Source organism: Notamacropus eugenii, chromosome 7, assembly GCF_028372415.1.
Source record: "Notamacropus eugenii isolate mMacEug1 chromosome 7, mMacEug1.pri_v2, whole genome shotgun sequence".
Classification (NCBI taxonomy): domain Eukaryota; kingdom Metazoa; phylum Chordata; class Mammalia; order Diprotodontia; family Macropodidae; genus Notamacropus; species Notamacropus eugenii.
Genome location: NC_092878.1, coordinates 34,926,259 through 34,947,997, shown reverse-complemented (window position 1 = coordinate 34,947,997; position 21,739 = coordinate 34,926,259). Strand labels below are relative to the sequence as shown.

The following is a 21,739-nucleotide window of genomic DNA, read 5'->3' as shown; positions in this document are numbered from 1 at the left end:
AAAGCAGACACCAGAATGAAAAGAATGTAGAAACTTCCTGTAGAGGTAGGATTTTAGCTGAGACTTGAAGGAAGCCAGGGAGTGGGTATGAGGAAGCAGAGTCTAGTAGGCAGTCAGGAGGTGGAGAGTCTTGTTTGAGGAAAGTCAAGGAGGTCAGTGTCACTGGATCAGAGTGCGTGGGGGCAGTGTAAGGTGTGAGAGGACTGGAAAAGGGTGAGGGATAGGGCTTTGAACACCAGAGGATTTTGTATTTGATCCAGGAGGGGATCTGAGCCACTGGAGTTTATTGAGTAGGGAGTGATATGGTACTTTGACAGCTGAGTGGAGGGTAGATTGTAGTGGAGAGTGACTTGAGGCAGGCAAACCCACCAGGAGGCTAGTGCAATAGTCCAGGCCTGCACCAGAGTGGTGGAAGTGTGAGAGAACAGGGGGCATTGCCCACAGATTATATTTAGGGGGGTGACGGATAGTGAAGAGTCAGGTGACACTCCTGCAATACTTCTGAAGCTGAAGAAGCAGCTCAGCTCTGACCAATAAATCAAAACCTACTTATTAAGTGCTTACCATGTGCCAGACAAAACAAGCCCTGCTCAAAAGGAGTGGGATTCTTAATTAGGAATAGACTGGATTGAGGGCAGGTCCTTGGCCTTTTTGTGTGTCTCACAGACCCCTCTGGCAATCTGATGAAGCCTACAGACCCCTCAGAATGTTTTTATGTAGCTAAAAGATAGGATTACAAAGGAAACTAGTTATTGAAAGGCAGGAACGGGAAAGATTTAGGGTGCAGAATGAGACTTACAGACACATATACATAATGAATTCATATCTACATATACATATATCTACACACATGCATGTGAATGTATGTGTTTGTATGTGTGTGTATATATGTATGTATGTATGTATACATATAAATATATAGCCATTGAAGGAATTTATTTCACTTGACTATACATATTTATAAGAATGTCGTCGTTCCGCCCCCCCCCCCCCCCCAGGGGTGAAGGGCACGAGACAAAAAAGAAGTTTCTGTTAATTTTTTTAAAAGGAAAGTAGTGCTCCAGATGTGAAGTGTTACATACACTTCCATATAAAGATCACTGTACTATTATGTTATTACTATTAACAGTTTTAATTAATTGTTTTACTTCATTAGAAGAGACCACTCACAAAGTGGATTCATCTACAAATATTTGTAATACAGAAACAGAACACATCAGTAAAGCTTAATAAATTTTAAAAAATAAATTCATGGACCCCAGGTATAGAACTCCCTGGTTTAGAGGTCTGAACTGAGTCATATGGACTAAGGGAAATCCGTCACTGAAGCCAGACTCTATACCTGTTTTATGGACTTGTGTGTATGAGTTTCTAGAAACCACTTTTTACCAGTTATACTTTCTGATTGGACTGCTTCTCTCAGTGATACGAATAGTTGTGTCACCGTGGGCAAGTCACAGCCTTAGTTTCTTCAGCTGTAAAATGGGGATAATAATAGCTATCGCTTCCCAGGGTTATCGTGAGGATCGAGTGAGTACATATTTGTAAAGTGTTTGTTGCAGTGCCTGGAACATAGTAAGTGATTAACAAATCACCTTTCTCTCATCTCATATGTTTTTTAGTTACCAGGTTCTCATGATAACCACTTTCACTTCCACACAAATCTCTTTCTCACTACCACCCATTCATATAGGATCTAGTTATTATTACCCTGGATAATTGAAATAACCTCCTAATTAGGCCTCATGTCCACTTTTCTGCCGCCTCCCTCCCCCAGGTCTTTCCCAGGATCACTGTAGATTAATCTTCAACTTCCAACTCCTTTGTCTGGAATTCAGTTTGACATCACCCTAACTATTCTAGTCTTTTATCATATTATTCCTTATCATGTATTGTATATTTCAGGAAAATTGGACTGTAGCCTTTTCACCACGTGTCCTAAATTTTTTTTTTGCATCCATGTTCATTTCTCTTCCCAGTGCCTAAGATCTCCCCTACATGCACACCCTTAATAGGTCTCTTCTTCACTTATTTTATTTCTACCAGGGGTGTATGAGGTAGGAAGGAGCACTAGCACCTTTAGTGTGATGGCTTGCTGAGACCTTTTCGGGGCTGCTCCTCCACCTTTGGTGTCTACCTTTCACCTAACTCTCACCTGTAGCTCCAAGAAGCTGTAGCATACACTGTCACTACACCCTGGTAAAACCGTCTATGAGATGGGCAAAACCAGGTTGAGGGTAACCAACAGGCAGTGAGTAAGGGGGAGTGTCTCCCCCACGTGAAGACTTCCCTTGATGGATTGGGTAGATGAGAACAGTTTATATCAATGGGTCATGAAGGCAGCTGTGGAGCACTTAGAGCTTGGTTAGACATTGAAGATGCCGAGGTCATCCACTGCATCCTGGGTCATCACCACTTGTCTTGACTTTTGTCATGCAACTGAACTTGGATGACTGTGGAAGAGAGAGTGAGGGAGATGACTTTGTACAACTCTGCCTCACTTAAATCCAGTTTTTAGCAGGTCAAGACCTCATCCTATAATGTCATTGGTCCTCTGAAAATGAAGAATGAACAATTTCCACCCTTAACTTACAGGAATTACCTACCCCCCAAACTTCACATAGCACTTTGTTTCTCTCTAATGTAGAGATGTGTATTTAAATACGTGTTCTGATTCTCTGTACTGAGGATGGTATAATAGAACTACTCCTACCATCAAGAAAACTCGGGTTTAAGGCCTATACTCATTACTTCTCAACTGTATGACCCTGAGCCAGTTATGTAAGTTCCTCTCTGTGCTCTAACCGGTGCTTCTCAAACTGTGGGTCATGAATCCGTATGGGGTCACCACTCACAGTTTAAGAAGTGCTGCAAGGATCGAGAGTAGAAAAACGTTTAAGAAGCCCTACCCTGAGCAAGTCTCTAAGACTCTGTGTTGTATTTCTAGAGGGATATTCCTTATAGGAATTGATGAAATCACAGGTCTCATTTTTTTAAGTTATCTGTGTATGGAACATCCTTCTCCTACACTGCAAATTCCGTGAGAGCCAAGACTGTATCTCATCTAAACTTTCTGTCCCCTAATTTTAATACAGTGCTCTACAAACATTTGGCACTCAATAAAAATGTTTGCTAAAATAGATAACCTGTACCCCTCCTTGTTGCCACTTTGGAGAACAGCTTAAGTATGTGTTGCTGTTATAACCCCCCACACCGCCTGTGATTATAGTTACCTTGTTTGTATTTTACATTTTCTCGTTTTTCGTACGTGTTGTTAATGATTTTATTTTGTCTTTGTATGTGACAGTGCCTGTCACCCTATACCCCATTTGTGATTTCATCAATGTTTAATTAGGACATTCCTAATATGGAAACTCACTCATCAATACAGATCAGCCTTCTCTGTGACTTACAGCCTTAGAGAGTTGTTTTGGGTCCTGATAAGTTAAGTGACTTGCCCATGGTTATAGAATTAGTTTATGTCAGAGGGAGAACTTGAACCCAGGTCTTCCTGACTCCAGTACTTCCTGGAGCATAGTAGGAGCTCAATAAATGCTTACTACTACTACTGCTGGCTAATATTTTTTATAGTGCATTAAAGTTTGCAAAGTGCTTTATATTTGTGCTTTAAGAATAATAATAAATATATTATTTCATCCTCACAACAGCCCTGTTATCAAAATATTTTAAAAAGCAGGTTCATGGTCCTCCCGGTTAAAGATCTGTATTTGGAGGAGTGGGGGTGGGAAATGAGTTGGAACCAAAAACAAGAGGAAAGATGCCTCTGGAAAGTTAATTTTTGAAGGGCGTCCGCTGTCTTGGTCACCACCTGGGAAAGAAGAATTGGACACGGGGGCCCTGATAACTCCCTCTCCCTTTTTCACAAAATGTCTAAATGGAACGCATTTCTTTCCAACAGGTACAGTGGCATGATGAAACAGAAAGCCGAATTGGAAGAGCTGGAGAGCATCTTAAAGGCAGAGAGAGAAGCTTTGCAGCAGGAAAAGAGAACAAATGTGATTGCTTCTGGAGAAAACCAAAAGCTAAGGGATGAGTTGAACAGGTGAGCTTCACATTGGATGGTGGAAGAAAGCCAGTCGGCATCATCCCCCAACCTCTTATCATGCAACTGATCATGAGTCTTATTTGGAATAGGTTAAGCAGTGTCCTAGTAATCCCCCTCATGGTAGCTTGTCCTTTCTTTATCTTGACTGTGTGTACTTGTTGACAGGTAATCTGTTTTTGTAGATTATGGATATGCATAGAGCCCGTGCTTACACGTGGTTCTCTGTCTTTTCACCCAGCGATGACAGCCAGGGGTATGCTGGTAAATATTTAACAACCAGATCTCTGAAAATTCAAGACATGCTTTTTAAGTTTAGCCTACATTGTGAATATTTTCTCCATTACTGGATTAAGTCTAGATGACAAGTCAGTCCAGAACTTGTTAACGTTTATTAGTTTCCAAGGTGTGTCTCTGCTCATGCTGAAAATTTAATTATCAGAGCTTAAGGCAGTTCCTAATGATACCCCCTCTCCAAACTCATCACCAAAAGTTCACTCCTTTTTTATCCACTCCTCCGAAGTCCAGAAAAAAAAAGTCTAAAATGGAGCTGTGTGTCATTTTGAAAGGATGAGGAGGGTAAGAGAGAACCAGAGGTATTTCATGAGGCTGTCCTCAAGAAGGGACTTGGACCTGGGGCTTTTTATCCTTTAAGTTTCTCTGTATTGTAGACCTCTTTGGTAATCTGATGAAATCTGTGTGCCCCTTTTCAGAATAATATTTTTAAATTCACAAAATAAAATACATAGATTTAAGAAGGAAATTAAGTATATTGAAATACCATTATCAAAATGTTTTTAAAAGCAAGTTCATAGTGGTCCAGGTTAAGAACCTCTAATTTAGGGGAGGAAACAAAAAGCTGGAACCAGAAAGAGGAGGATGTCATTCACAAATATCAGAGATGCCCCTGGAAGGTCATCCACTCTCTTGGTCACTATGTGGGAAAGAAAGAACCATGGATCGACCAAGGGGGCCCCTGATTACTCTCTCCATGTCCCTTTTTATCAAAGTGTCTAAATTCTCAAGTGAGTGCAAAAACAACTGAGATTTTGCTGCTCCATCTTATCCTGTTGTAGGTGTGTTTAGATGAAATAGGTCTAGGGAAATAGAGGGAAAAGTATATGTAGGTTACATTTACTTAGCGTTGAAATAACAAATTTTCAGTCCAAGTAACCCAGTAACCTTATAGATACAACCTTGACTTTGTGCTAGGACTTTGGCTAAACTATAAGATAGGACTGGCCAGTGGTCAGTGGCTGTCCCACCCAGCCTTTAAGGGTATGTTTACACCAGGGAAGGGGAACCTGTGGTCTGGAGGCCACATGTGGCCTCAAGGTTTCAGATTCCCCACCCAGTCAATTCTCAATCAATTAATAATCATTTATTAATCGTCTGTGATGTGCTTGGCACTGTGCCTAAGATCCAGATACAAAAAGATGCAAAAGACAGTCCCCTCCGGAAGCTCCCAGTCTAATGAAGAGGGCACTTTCACTATTTCTCTTTTTGTCAGCAGATGGTGAGAAAGAAATGTTTCATATCCAAATTCTCAATACATTTTTTTCCCTTGAATAGTACTCATCTAATTTTCCTTAAATTCTCCTTAAAAAATTCAGACATTATTCCATCATGCAAAACACTAGGTTTTTTGTTTTGTTTTGTTTTAGCAGCAAAGCCTCCTAAAAATCTCAATTCCAGGAGAACCATTTGTACTCATGTGCCATATGCTCAATTTTGTACATTTAAAAAAGGCAAACCTTTTCTGATGAGTCCAGTTAGAGGTTAACATTAGCAGTAATGGTAATTACAAGAGAGAGTTTGATTTTTGTTTGTGCATCCTGAGCATTTAGTACAGAGCCTTGCACATACTAATTGCTTGACAAGTATTTATAGATTTAGATTTACATCATCACCTATCAGATACAAAACACCTTCATTTCTCATCACTCATTTTTGCCTGTGAATTAGAAAGGAGCAACTTGGCATGGCTCAGCCGAAATGGGCTGTTAGAAAGCCTCTGGTCCAGCCGTCTTATTTTACATCTGAGGAAACTGAGGCCCAGAGAGGCTATGCATCTTGATAAAGTTCACACAGGTTATTTTTGGTAAAGCCAGGCATGGAACCCAGACCTTCCTGGGTTGTAGGTCATAGGATCATCTATTTATAGTAAGGAAGGATTTTAGAGGTCCTTGGGTCTAACCCCTTCATTTTAGAGATGAGGAAATAGGCTCAGCAGCTGTAAGTGACTTGTCCAGGGTCACACAGCTAATAAGTGTCTGAGTCAGGATTTGGATTCGGGTCTTCCTGACTTCACGGCCAGGGTTCTTATCTCCTTTTCCACTTGGCTGCCCTCATTTCATTTGCTTTGTGGCTTGCCTGTTTACAGAGTGAATTTCCTGCACGACCAACTGAAGGGAGAATATGAAGAACTCCACTCCCACACAAAGGAACTGAAGACCTCCCTTAATAACTCTCAGCTAGAACTGAACCGTTGGCAGGCCCGATTTGATGAATTAAAAGAGCAGCATCAGAGCATGGACATCTCCATGACCAAACTGGATAACCACTGTGAAGTGAGTCTCTTCTCACCTTATTAAGCTTGCTACTATCCCTGCCCGAGCTCACTTTTGAGCCTTTTAAAAATTGGGATTATCAGATTGCAGGTTTGCAACCAAAAAGGACCCAAGCCCCTCATTTTACAGATGAGGAGCCTGAGGCTGAGTGAGGTCCAATGATGTGCCTGGAGTCACACAAGCAGGGTTTAAACTCAGGTCTTCCTGATTGAAGGCTCAGCACTCTTATCTGCCGTCTTACCAAGCAACTTGTCTGGTAGTAGAAGGAATGAGATGCTGGCCTGGGGACCTATTGCTTATATACGGAAGTGTCAAAATCCTCGGATTTGGAGGTTGTGGTGTATCAGGTATAACAGCAAGGACCCCGGCATGCACAGGAGAGCCTGCTGTACAAGTTCTTACATCTGCTTTTCTAAAAGGAAAACTACTTTTGAGGGGTCTGCAATCACTTTACTCAAGCACATATATCATTCACTTAGTTCAGGGGTAAAAATCAGCACCCTCGACTTCAGGGAATATCCAAACAGAAAGACCAACAGACAGGACTTCCAACTGTCTGACCATTGCATATATACATAGCTAACAGAGAAGCCCCCACATCTGGGTTTTCAAAGCCAGGGGGCTTCTTAGAGGCTGCCCAGGGTCTTGTCTGGCCAAACATACACTTCCAATAAATAATCCCCAAGGTAAAACCTCACCTCAAAGTATGTATACTCTTTTCAGAGCCAGTGGGCAGGACCCTCTGACCCAGTGCCTCAGTAGAAATTATTAAAAGGTATTGAGGCCTGTTAATGGATGGGGAAGATGTTGAACTCTTCCCCCCCACTCTCCATTAACCTTAAATTGCCATTACAACAGGGAATTTTTGTTGTGATCATTTTTCATGGAGATTGTTCAGACTATTTGAGAGAAACAAAATCCCACCAGATTAGGATTTGAGGGAAAATTACTCTCTAGTGTGTTTATCTTACAGACAGAACATTTATTAAGCTCTTACTATATACAAGGCGCATGCTAAGTCTTAGGGACACATATACAAACAGTAACAATAACAAAAACCTAAGGTGGTCCCTACTTTCAAGGAGTTTCCATTCCACAAGAGGAAAGAACTTTTAAAACATGAAGTAGAACTGAAAAGTAGGGGTGAAGGGGTGTATCAGGGTATTCTCCTGCTGATGGGAAGGTGGAGTAGCCCAGAGAATAATATGATGAGAAAGATACGTAAGCAGCATGACTGGGGCCCCTCAAGAAATGGTGCTCCTGGCCGTGAGCACAGCAGTGCAGAGATGGGTCTCAGGGAGGAATCCTCCCAGGCAGGACTCTTACGACAGATGGTTGGGAGATGGAACAGCCCAGACAGGAACTATGTTATGTGACACACATTAGTATGTGTCCGAGACAGGATTTGAAACTGTGCCTTCCTAACTCCAAGCCAGCCTTCTACCATGAGGTGCATGGTGTAAACATTATTATCTTCATTCTACAGATGAAGAAGAGAAGGCCCTTGAGGTAAAATGAATTGTGGTACCTAGAATTCCAGGACTTCTAGCAAAATCTATCAGAGGATAAAAATATTATCATAGGTTAATAAGATTTAGATCTGGAAGGAATTATAGAAATCATCCAGTCAAACATCCTGAATTTACAGGTTAGGAAACTGAGGAACAAAGAGGGGAAGTGATTTGGGGGAAGTTCTGTGTTCATTAAAAAGTAAATCCAGCAGGAAGAAGCAGACCTTCTGACTCCAGCCCCGTCGCTCCGTGGTGCCTGAAGTCAGAAAGACCAAGCTTAAATATAGCCTTGGACACTTTGTAGTTATGGTCTGGGCAAGTCTGTCTGCCTCAGTTTCCTCACCTGTAAAATGGCAATAATGATACTGCTCACCTCCCAAAGTTGCTGTAAGAATCAAATGAGTTAATCTTTGTAAAGTGCTTACTACAGGGTGGAGTATGCAGTAAGTGCTTTATAAATGTTAACTACTGTCTGTTGTTTTTTGTCATTAAGTGTTAGCTATTCTTGCTGTTATTTTATTATTTTTATCATTATCATCATTTTTAAAAAATTACTCATCATCAAACCTCAAACCAAGTCTGAACAGAACTATTTGAACCCAGATTTCCCTCTGACTGGAAGGAGAATCTTTCTGAGTTTTGCGAGTGGAAGGTGTCATTAAGGCAATAATCTTACCTTTATCTGTCACTTTAAATTTTACGAAGAGCTTTTCTCCCAACAATCTTGGGAAATAAGCAGCAGAACTGTAATTGTTCCCTTTTGACAGCTGAGGAACCAGACTGACAACGATGAAGGGATTTGCCTGTTGTCACATCAGCAGGGCAGGTGTTGTGTAGTGTGTGGGCTGGGAACAAGAATGCTTCCCCAGGGTGTTTTGGTAAACCCAACGTGCATTACAAGGTTAGTGAATGGAAGAATAAAGAATCCTTATTTTTGACTCAAAGTCTAGTGTAGACCCCAAAGTCTTTCTACTTCACCTTTTTGCTTCCCATTGAGATGATTTTTAAAAATTCATTTAATTCATTTAAATTCATTTAAAATTTTTTAAATTCATTTTTAAAATTTTCAGATCCAAATTCTCTCCCTCCCTCCACCCACTGAGAAGCAAGAAATTCAATTCACATTACACACATGAAGTCGTTCAAAATATATTCCCATGTTAACCATGTTTTTGCCAGGAGAAAAAAAAAGCAAGAAAAATAAAAATGAGAAAAAAATACTCTGTTTATCTGTCCTCCCTCTGGAGATAGATAGCATGCAAATGTCAGCTATTTGTACAGCTTTTAACATGTTGCTGGGAACATAATTGTTGTTTGATCATTTTTCAGTCATGTCCAACTCTGTCACAATTTTGAGTTTTCTTGGCAAAGGTACTGGAGTGATTTGCCTTTTCCATCTCCAGCTCATTTTATAGATAAGCACACAGGGTTTAGTGACTTGCCCAGGGTCCCACAGCTAATAAGCATCTGAGGCCAGATGTGAGCTCTGGCCTTCTTGACTCCAGGCTGTGTTCACTGCACCATCTAGCTGCTCCTGTGTGATAGTAGGTGCTTAATAAGTATTTCTCCATCTCCTTTTTAATCCTTATTGTTGTTAATTATGTTTATGGGTTGTTATTTTTTTTTCCTGAGCTGCCAGTGTCTAATGAGGTAAAATACCATCTGGTGTTATGATCATAATTTTTATAGCGTAATATATTTACTATAACATATGGTCTACTTGTAGTCTCCGCCACCACAGAAAGAGATAGATGGCACTTGTCTTGTGATCTCTGATATCTTCACTCTTTCAACCTTAAACTTGGAAATTTGTTTCCCCCCACTCCACTGGGAGTCAAGCAAACATTAAATATAGAGTCTGTTCCCAGAGACTCTTGGCTGGATATTTAATACCAGAACCTGATGGAACCCTCTAAGCCGTGACAAGTGTTTATGAGCGTCCATTGGTTTTGTGTTTCAGCTGCTTTCCCGTCTCAAGGGGAACTTGGAGGAAGAGAATCATCACCTCCTGAACCAGATCCAGATACTGAGTCAGCAAAACCGGATGCTTCTGGAGCAGAATATGGAGAACAAGGAGCAGTTCCATGAGGAACAGAAACAGTACATGTATGGCCAAGGTTGGGGGGGCTAGGGCTGGGGAGACCCCAAGGATCTTACAAAGGGGATTTGTCTCCACTGCGCTGGCAGAGAAGGAAGTCAATGTTTATGTGAAACTTTGTGGTTTGACAATAATGGGGGGTTAGGGATAGGATCTGTACCTGTGAACTCCCAGGTGAGCAAACTCCCTCTACCAGGGCTAGTCAGTCCTCTCTACCACTTACAGTCTTTTAAAAGTCATTTTAAAATATGTGTGTGTAAATATTAAATATTAACATAATTGATATATATTTTTAAATATTAATATTAAATATTTTCCAATTGCGTTTTTAAAAAATAAAATTTTGATTTCCAAATTCTCTCCTTCCCATCCCTCTCCCAATCCTTGAAAAGGCAAACAGTGTGATGTTGATAATACCTGTGATTTCCATATTAACCATGTGCCACTTATAAGTAAGAATTGAGTAGAGAAGCGAGAGGCTAGGTGATTGGCCCAGGGTCACATAATCTGATATGTGTCACAGGTGAGATTGGAATCCAGGTCTCCATGGTTTCAAGACCCATACCTTGCCTGCTATACTATACTGCCTTTTTATAATAACTTGTGTTTATATACTCTATTAAGTTAGAAAACAGTTTGCATGCTTTGTCTTATTTGATTGTGGTAGCAGCCCTGTAAGGTAGGTAGCATAACCATCATTAAATGGTGTCGTGGATAGACCACCAGGCCTAGAATGAGGAACACTCACCTTCCTGAGTTCAGATCTCACCTCAGACACTTACTAGTTGTGTGATCCTGGGCAGTTCACTTAACCCTGTTTGCCTCAGCTTCTTCATCTATAAAAGGAGCTGGAGAACGAAATGGTAAAGCACTTCAGGATCTGCCAAGAAAACCCTAAATGGGGCCACGGAGTCAGACACAACTGAAAAAAATGATGGAACTGTAAAATATTATCATTGCCGTCATAGCTTAGGGAACCAGTGACTTCTCTGCAGTCACAGGGTTAATCAGGTGGGGAACCTGCAGCCTTGAGGCCACACGTGGCCTTCAAGGTCCTTAGGTGTGACCTTTTGGACTGAGTCCAAGTTTTGCCGAACAAATCTTTTTATTAAGGGCATTTGTTCTGTTAAGTTTGGATTCGGTCAAAGGGCCACACTTGAGGACCTGAAAGGGGTGATAGTGCTAATACTCGTGACAGTCAGTTCAGCATTCATTTCTTTGTACCATCTTACTGTGCTAGTGGAGGATTTTATTCACCAGTCTCCATAGAATCCTTACTGACTCTGTCCCTGGTGAATTTGACTTGGCATTTGGGAATGAATCCTCTGTTTCTGGAAATTCTGGCAACTTATGCAGCTCCCTTCGCCCCTTCCCTTTTTTAAAACCAAGATCTATTACATGAATAGTTAGCAGGTGTCTTTGTCATATGGTCAGGAGCCCCATCTTGTTAACACATCATTAGCTTTCTGACAGCCTGTTTCTTTGTGGGGTCTGGCAGAATCCAGAGGTGTCCTAAGAGACCTGTCTCTCCCCAGTGTGACTTTTCCATTCATTGCCGGTGCAATTTATTTATCTTTGTTTGACCTACAAAAGCTATATGCAAGGTCCAAAAGACTCAGCGTCATTTCTGAAGCTGGTGAGTTTTAGTGATTTTTTTTAAAGCCACAACATTGATCGTGCTCAAAAATCAGCCATGCACGTTGGTTCGTGCGTTCATTTCTAAAAGAAATCTAGCAGACAGCTGAAAATAAAGGTCACAAATTCTCCCTTTCTTTTCTGTTAGCCTTTTAATGATAATAAAAATGTTGATAGTTATACAGCTCTTTAAGGTTTGCAAAGTACTTCACAGATATTATCTCATTTAATCCTCACAACAGTCTTTAGAAGTAGGTGCATTTATTATCCCCATTTTATGGATAAGGGAACTGAGGCAGACAGAGGTTAAATAACTTTCCCAGGATCACACAACTAGTAAGTTTCTGAGGTTGGATTTGAACTCGGATCTTTCTGACTCTGAGTTAAGTGCTTTATCCACTACACTACCAAGCTGCCTTTCTTCCTCCAAAGGTGCCTTTAAAGTGCAGTTTTTTGCATTTTTTTCAAACAAAGTAATTAAAAAAAATTTTCGTGCAATTAAAAAAAATTTCTTGCAGTTGCATTCATTCAGGAAACATTTAATGACTATTCATTGTGTATGCATCATAGGGTTTGGTGCATTGAGGAAATACAGAGATGGGTTAGTAATAGGAGTAGCTACAGAAGCTCTACTCTGTTACATTATTGTGGCATTGAGGTCGTATCAGAAATTTAAGACTTTAAGGGATATTAGACACCATCAGTTCCAATACCTTCATTTTACAGATGAGGAGACTGATGTGCAGCTGGTTGGGCAGCTCGTCAGAGTTAGTCTGTAACTGTCTATTTTGACCAAACACTTTGGTTGTGTGATGAACTGCATCCAGACTTTGGGAAAAGGGAATCAGTCCAGTTTGCATCATTCAGAGCTACAAAACCCCATCTCTTCAAGACTGCTGTTCCGCCCTTGCTGCTATATAGATACAAATACTATGGCATTAGAAGAACTAGGATCAGAAGTAATATGAAATGACAACAGAAAGAATTCTGGTGGACATGAGCAAGCAGTAGGATGTTACCGGTGATAACAACATAGTCAGATTTATCACCAAGTACTTGTATGACTAGAAAAGTGATAAAAGATAGATCTATCAAGGAGAGAGAATGAGTTACAGAGGAAGGCTAAGTGCAGCGTTGGAATACCCAAGATATCACAGGAACGAAAAGAAATCCTCTACCATGTTGGATTGACTCCTTATGAAAGAGCTATGGAAGGACATGGAGAAGAATTTTAAAAAGATGAGAAGGTGTAGAGGTCATAGTCTGTATCAATGGAATAAACCAGCCACCCTAGTCTAGGTATAGATCTGTCAAAGAGATTAAATACAATACAAATCAGCATTTAATAAATACTACTGTTGTGGTGCACATAGTGATGGTTTGTAATTGGGAAAATAGCAGTTAGAGATGGTATCATGGGGTTTTGACAGGTGGTAGTGAGGAAAAAAACTCAATGAGCAAAAGTATAGAGGTAGGAAGGGGCAAAGCATTTTAATAGAATGACAACCAATCCAAGATAGCCAAAGCATAGGGTATATAAAGTGGAAAATTAGACTAGAAAAGTAGATTATAGTGATAGAGTGAATTGAATGCCAGTCTGAATTTTTGTTGGTAGACAGTAGGGAGCTCTTGATAGTTTTTGACCAAGGGTATGTGGCACAATCAAATCAGTGATTTGTGGATATTTAGGAAGTTCAAGGCAGAGGTTAGGAAGCCAAGTTTAATACTTCATAAGGAAATTAAACCAAAATATCTCTCCACTCAAATCTAGATTGGTCTATAACATCGTGTTAGCATCCAGATATCTTATAAATTCTAGGCAATGATTATGTTTGCATCACAAACAGACCTTGGTCATACGTGTTTGGAATCGGTCATTCAGCCAAAATGGGAGATTGTTACTTAATCAGGACTTGTTAATCTTGACATCTGTGCTAAGTGAGTGCTGTATTAATATGTCCTTAGAGAATAATAGCTGAGATAATAAACTAGGGGAAAAATATGTAAACTTCGTTGTTTCTGGTATTTTGTGGTTCATTCATTTCAGTCATGTGTGATTCTGCATGACCCCATTTGGGGTTTTCTTGGCAGACGCTGGAGTGGTTTGTCATTTGCTTCTCCAGCTCATTTTACAGATGAGGAAACTGAGGCAAACAGGGTTAAGTAACTTGGCCAAGGTCACACAGCTAGTAAGTGTCTGTGGCAAGATTTGAACTCGGGAAGATGAGTATTCCTAACTCCAGGCCAGGTGTTGTTCTACTATGTCTACCCCCTTAGTTGTAGCTACTGTTTGGTATTTTACGTAAAACCATAGTACAGTTTACTATTTGAAGTTAAAAAAGGCTATAGAATTTTGGAGCTGAAAAAGTAATCCATATTATACCTTCATTTTAAATGAGGAAAAGGAGACCCAAAGAGTCAAATGATTTGTTCCAAGTTATATGTGAGACTTTTAGTCTCTCAGCAAGATTTAAGTATTAAAAGTCGTTTGATTTTTCTGAGTTTCTTCATCATTAAAATTCAAGGGTTGGTTTAGATGATTTCCAAAGTCCCTTTCATCTCGTAAGTCTTAGAATTTCATCCATGATTGGTTTAGTTCTGCTGTGGGTTTCAGCTTAGGGATTCTTTTTAAATTGAAACAAAACAAAAACAGTTCCAACATGACCAAGGCACATCCTCAAGTGGACATAGGTCAGGAGTTCCATTTTACTAATTACACTTTCTTCCAGGATTGAGTTGCTCTGAGTCTCTTCATTTTTAATGTTTCTAAAGGGTCTGGTACAGTCTCATGTACCTCACAAGGGCATCAGGAGCTCTTTATTAACTGACTAGTGCCATCAGGGGTTTTAGTCTTTCTTTTAAATTCAGACAGTTGAGGAAGAGAGCTTACTCCCTTGGATTAAAGTACAGTTAGAGTTGGACACATTAAGAAGCCATTTAAAAGGGCCGCAGTGCTGAGACTTCACCGAGTATTTACGTTTGGTATTTCTCTGTTGGTCAACCAAGTTCAATTCCATTTTTATACCTTTTGTTTCCTGCTGTTTTCCCAGAGACAAACTGAATGCCTTAAGAAGACATAAAGAAAAACTAGAAGAAAAAATTATGGATCAATATAAATTCTATGAGCCTGCTCCAAAGAAGTAAGTTCATTTAAACTATATTGCTATTTGCCTTTTTTTTTTTCAGCTTTTACTATGAAGGAAAGCAGAATTGTGGTACGGAGAGAAGTACTCTGTCTTTGAGGTCAGAGAACCTGAGTTTGGATCCTACCACTAATCTACCATTATGACATTGGGTGCAAGTCACTAACTTCCCTTGGCCTCATTTCTCTCATCTGTAAAATAAAGGCACTGGACTTGATGACTTCTGCAGTCCCTCAAACTCAAGGTCTATATTCCTAGGAGTCATCATAATTTAAGTGGGATAAAGATTAGAAAAGTGCTATTCAACAAAAGGAGATGTAGAATTACATGTACTTGGTGTATTTATCATTGGAAAGATAATATGCACAGAAATCCATTCAGCCCTTAGCCCTGGAACCCTTCTTGAATGTCTGTTAGAACTATATAAATTGACCACCCCAAGGTACAATTCTAATTTGAGCGCAAGTCTATTAAAGCATCATAGAATATCACAGTTGGAGGGAATCTCAGGAGATGCATCTAGGACAACCCTTCCCTGAAGCAGCGCTCTCACTCATCCCCCACAACACTGATGAAAAGTGACCATGTGGTACCTCCTCAGAAGCCCATTCTGATGGTGAGGAAGCTTTTCCTTCTATTAGCTTCAGTCTCATTTGCTATATTTTCCATTCACTGGTTCTAGTTTTGGCCTCTGGGGCCAAGCAGAATTCATTTTAACAAGCATTTATTAAATCTTTACTAAATATGGGGAAAATAATACTGTGATACATACTAGGGATACCAAGAGGGGAAAAAAAATTTAAAAACTCTGTCCTTAAGGAACTCACGTTCTGTTTAGAGATACAGCATGTAAACACAAATAAAATTCAGGATTATTTGCGGAGGGAGAGGGCACCAACAGTTGAGTGGAGTGAGGATGGTGAGAAGACTTTAGGTAATTGTATTCAGCTAGAAATATCCCATCCCCATGTGTTAGCCATGTTCCGCTTTTTCTTTTTTTTTTTCCTTTTTCTTTCTTCTCTTTTGTGGCATTGGGTCTTGGAAGGAAGCTGCTAATTGCCAGGCAAAGGCAAATTGAAAAGCCCACTATAAATACATAAAGTAATACAGAAGGCAGTTGGCCATGAGTGCTACCCATAAAAATTAGTGAGAATGGAGGATCTTTGAAGGGCCTGGGGAATTTAGCAGGGGCAAGCATTATGTTTGTGCCAAGTAACTGCTATGCATGTATAAGTTATGGCCTGGCATCCGTAGATGACATGTTAAAGGGCTCAAGGAATGCCTTCCCAGGCTTCAGGTTGTTAGGAAAGGACAGAGTGTTCCTTAAAGGAAATGGAAGTGTTGCTTCAAGGTAAAAAAACAAAGAAGGAGAAGGATTTGGAGAGGATGCACAGGAGGGTATCCTGACCCTTTGGCCGATTGGGAAGGGAAGGAAACCTGTCAGAGAAGGAACAAGTGAGATTTAGGAGTGAAGTAACAGGCTTAATCGTAAGCCTATTATATTTAATAATAGGTAATTAGTAAGTACTGAATAATAAATACTTAATAAGCACTTAATAATTAAGAATAAGTATTAACAATAAGTAATGACTCTTTGGTAATAATGACAGACTTTCCTCTTTAGGAGGCCTGAGGTGATGGTTTGGATCCACAGGTAAACTTCAGGAGACAGGTCATCCAGTTAGGGTCAAAAGTAGGAACGGTTAGTGGTGGTTAGTGAGTCCCTGCAGAGGAGGGCCCAGTGCAGCTGTTTGTCTGCTAGATAGTAATAGAGCTCTCTTGTCTTTGTGATAGTTGGGTCAGACATGATGGGTTCGTTCAAACCCATGATCTAGGTTCAGAAACACACGATCACAGATATTAATGTCCTAGGAAAGGAATGAAAGTGTTTTTATCACTGCAGAGGGTAGGTTGTCGCGTTATGTGACTTGCCCAGGGTCACATAGCTAATAAATGTCTGAGATCACATTTGAATTCAGGAAGAGGAATATTCCTGACCGCCACCTCGCTGCCCTCAAATTATCTCCATATAGAATGTGAGCTCCTTGAGGACAGAGCTTTTTTTATTTTTTTTCCTCTTTGAAAATCCCTAGTACGTATCACAGTATTTTTCCCTCATAGGAGAGATTTGGTAAATGCTTGTCAAAATGAATTCTGCTTGTCCCCAGAGGCCAGAACTAGAACCAGTGAATGGAAAATATAGCAAATGAGACTGAAGCTAAGTGTAAGGAAAGGTTTCCTCACTATCCACAGTACAAATACTAACTAGGTATCGAGAGGCATAGCGTCCAGGACTTCTCATGTGATACGTTGTACTCCATCAGCCCTAGTCAGATGGCGTCTAGAATGTCAGGTTCCATTCTGAGGATCACATTTTAAGAGCACAGGTCCATTGACAAACTGGTGTATTCCAAAAAGAAATCCTAGGTGAAGAGGTAGAAGATACCCTTAGACCTCAGAGGCCGTTCAGGATTGGTAGAAGGTTTCTCCTGGCTGTTCCACGCATAGGGGGAACTGTAGGTGTTGAATCTGGAGAAGAAGAGACATAAGGAAGATGGGACAGATTTCTTCAAGTATTTAAAGGAAGTTTTCACTCATTCCCTTTAGGTCCAAGTAGAACTAAGAGAAACAATGAATGAAAGTCACTGAGAGGCAAAAACTTCCTAAAAGTTATCAGAAAGTAAAATGGCAATTGCAGTTGGTTTCCACTTCATGAGAACATTTCCGGTGATGGCTAGATGATACCTTAAACATGGCAGGCGGTTCAATAATGTTTGTCAAATTGAATCAATGGCCTACAAACTATGGGCTTGTTGCAAGAGTTCATTGGGCACTTTTGGTGCCATCCCACTATAGCTTTGTTTTAAATTCTGGTCCCTTGGACCTCAGAGATGCCAGATAGATAAGATAGATGTGAACTATTTCTAAAGCATCTCCTCATGATGAGGAGGTGAAACCTTATCGTTGGGGGGAATATAATCTGCTAAGGATAGGAGGAGATTCTAGGTCTTACCTAACCCTGATTCCTGAAATTCTCCCTCAGGGAATTTCAACATTTAGCATCTTGTCTGTATCCTTTTCATCTTACCCATCTCACTGAGTCCTTTTCAGTTTCCTGGGAGCTGACCAAGCAGAAGACTCTTGTAAAGTCAAAAGAACTTGTGGCAGAGAACAGTGATTCCTCTGTGAAATACATCTCTTTAAGGAGGAATCATATCATTTGAAAATTATATGATAAAATATCTTAGTTTTACAGATGAGGCACCCAAAAAAGGAGTGTACAAAGCTAGATAGCAAATTAGGTTTTCTTATTCCCAGGCTAATCCTTTTACTATACCATGATGAAATCAGCTTTCAGTTATCCACAAGCTTATTATCTAGTCTGTTTATTATTATTGCTTTCAGGCTAATTTCCATTTCATTCATCATTCTAGGCCAGAGTCCCTTTAGGAAATAACCATTTCGTTCTTCAATTACAACACTGTATCCCTCTGCTAGTTCACTTGTTTGAGAATTGACTTTATTTCCTCTGAAATAACTCTCTTTTATGCCAGAAGGGAATTTGGGTTTTAATAATGACACTCACTGTACCACTCCTAGCCCTGTACCTGGCTTGTTAAATAAATACCCTTGCTCCCCTGCATCTCCAGTGATCAACCCAGCCCCAAGACTGGTATTTGAAGGGTTGAGCAACCTCAAAGAAACACAGTTCCTAAGGGTATCTTATGGTAGTTTCTTCCTGAAAAATCTGTTCCCAAACAGAAAAAACCACTGGATTGGAGCCAAAGCCTTAGTCAAACTCATTAAACCAAAGAAAGAGGGTTCAAGAGAACGCCCCAAATCAACCGCCGAAAGCCCTCCCTGGCAGCCAGAGTCCACCGATCCTGCTTCCCCATCTGCTTCCCAGCATCTCAAATTGCAGCAAGAGACTCCAGATAACGTCGCTGCTACAGGTTCAAACAGCCAGGATGAGAGAGATGCTCACAGTGGATCTGGGGCGAAAGGTAAGACTGCTTTACCCTGATCTCAGTTTGAGTAACATAGGTAATATGCTAAATGATTGATTAGATAAATAGAAAGAGGAAGAGTGTGTGTGTGTGTGTGTGTGTGTATGTCTGTGTCTGTGTGTGTCTGTATGTGTGTGCGTGTGTACACACTTCCAGCTCAAGTAGGGATTCAACAATAGGTTCTTTTCCAAATGGCAGAATATAAATGTATCAGCTGGTCTTAAAATTCTGTCAGAAGCATTACGTAACAGGTAGGAGTTAGAAATACTTGCAGCTGCCATCCCAGTTGGTACATTAAAGAAAAAGAGTGCCTATATCTGTTTTCATGCCTGCTTAGTATTTATAATGACATATTTCTTGGTAAATAACTAACACGTCTTCACATGCATGCAAGAACCCTCAGGATCTGCACAGAATTTCTGCCCAGGTTTGTTTTACACTTTAATAACTTTATTGGTAAGTATTACAGAAGCAGTCTATAAATAACATTTCCCTGCTTTGTACTAATGACACTTCATACTTATAAAGCACTTTATAAAGTTTATAAAGCACTTTTGTCACAACCTTCCCAAGAAGAAACCATGTAGTGAAGTTCATTTATTATCCCGATGTTACACGTAAGAAAGTTGATGCTTAGTTTGCTGGTCTGTTGGGCACAGGGCACAGGGGCGAACTCCATTATAATAAATGATGGTGCCTAGGCCTCACCCCCCACCCCACCCCTAGCCTTTCCAATGCAAATCCAGTGTTCTTTCCAACACACCATGTTTCCTCTCCAGTTTAATTTTCTCCTTGTTGATACGGACTTCTCAATTCCTCTAACAAATTTCCACATTTCCATGTGCTCCCTCCAAAAAAAATGTCTTAATCTGCAGTCTAAGTCCATCCATTTTAAGGCAGTGTGAGTCTATCTGGAAGTGTTTCATCTTGAATCCTTTGGAATTGTGGTGAGTCATTGTCATTGTAAATTGTGCTCACCACACTTTGCATCAGTTCATAAATATCATTCCCAGTTTTTCAAAAGCCATCTCTTTCATCACTTCTTACAGCGTAAGAGTATTCCATCACGTTCGTAAACCATAGTTTGTTCAGCTAGTCACCATTTGATGGGCATCTCCTCAATTCTTATTCTTTCACGTGGCAAATTGTTTAGTCCAGCATAATTACGCATGCACCTAGTGACTGCACCAGTGATTGTACGTATCTGCAGATATAGATATATCAATGCATACACACCTATGCATAAATCAGAGTTAGGGGATCCTCCTTGGCCCACCCCTGGCTCTGCGATTAACTTGTTTTGACCTGAGGCCAGGTGCTTTCTGTCTCTAACTTCAGTTGCTTCATCTCTGGAGTGACGAGTTTAGACAAGATGGCCTTAGAGGAACCATTCACAGCTCTGACTTTGGTCCTTGTGATGTAGCACAAAACTTTGTGCAGATGCAGAGACGTTTCCTACAGACCAGTAAAAATTGGCAGTGGACCAGTACTCATCATTTTAAAATTCTGGATTAAACTTGATACTATTTTTCTTTTTGGAAAAGGAAAGGAAAGCTGACAGTGTTGAGTGTTTTCCTTTTTGATCTAGACCCAAGATTCTATTGCTATAAGGAGCTTCCAGCTTGAAATGTCCTCTACCAATACACGATGGCCCCTGCTCTATGACTTAGAGTTACTCAGTGTTGCTGCAAGGTCAAGTAATTTAGCCAGGGTCAAACTGCTAGTATGTGTCAAAGGTAAGACTTGAACTCAGATCGTTCTAACTCCGAAACTAGCCCTCTAGCCACAGTGACCTGGATCCGCCAGCCTTTTTAGGCCAGTAAGGCTTTTTAAAAATTAACTTGACTTTTCTGCATCCAAACATTTTTGTTTCTTAATATGTGTTGATGTAGCATTATAGACAGGCAGTTTGGTACGCTGGATAAAGTGCTGGGCCTGAGTTCAAATCCAACCTTGGAAACTTACTAGCTGTGTGACCTTGGGCAAGTAATTTGACCCTATTTGCCTCAGTTTCATCATCTGTAAATGAACTGGAGAAAGAAATGACAAACCATTCCAGTATCTTTGCCAAGAAAAGCCCAAATGGGGTATGAAGAGACAGATGGGAGTGAGAAGAAGCATCAGGGGATGAAGAGCTAGAAAGCAACCTTGGAAACCATTTATTTAATTCAGCTTCTTCATTTTATAGATGTCCAGAGCCTGAGGCCCAGAGGGGGACGTCCATAGGATCATGGGTGGTCATAGCTAGTATTTATGTAGCGCTTTTAAGTTTACAAAACACTTTCTATGTTTTATCATTTAATTCTCACAATCACTCTAAGGTAGGTGCCATTATCCTCCCCATTTGGGTGATTGTCCTTTATTTTTGAAGAGGACCAAAATGGCGCCACCATGTTGGGATCAATGTACAACGTGTCCAACCGTGGCTGAGCAGAGCACTATGAGGTCAGAAGGCTCTGCCACAGGTCGCGTACAAATAGCCCATGTGACTGTTTGGAGTGGTGATGTCTCCAAATCTGCACATCTCATGTTGCTTTCGAGCAATTAATATCATCCCCATTTTATAGATAAACTGAGGGTGACTTGGCCACAGTCACACAGCTCATGAATGCTTAAGGCAGGATTCACACTCAGATCATCCTGCCTGTATCCACCATGCTCCTTAGCTGCTTCTGGAGCTACACACGGATAAAGAAACAGAACAAGGAACAT

At 40.5% G+C, this 21,739-nt stretch overlaps 1 protein-coding gene across 3 annotated transcripts in view; it reads left to right on the top strand.

Annotated features, from left to right (window-relative positions):
* CCDC88C (coiled-coil domain containing 88C) overlaps positions 1-21,739 on the top strand; it is a 221,126-nt gene that overhangs the window by 172,553 nt on the left and 26,834 nt on the right. For all 3 annotated transcript variants that reach the window (XM_072625525.1, XM_072625526.1, XM_072625527.1), the window contains 5 exons: positions 3,920-4,063; positions 6,447-6,633; positions 10,105-10,250; positions 14,928-15,017; positions 18,783-19,024. In XM_072625525.1, coding sequence (XP_072481626.1) covers positions 3,920-4,063; positions 6,447-6,633; positions 10,105-10,250; positions 14,928-15,017; positions 18,783-19,024 — 809 coding nt within the window. The remainder of the gene's footprint in view (positions 1-3,919; positions 4,064-6,446; positions 6,634-10,104; positions 10,251-14,927; positions 15,018-18,782; positions 19,025-21,739) is intronic.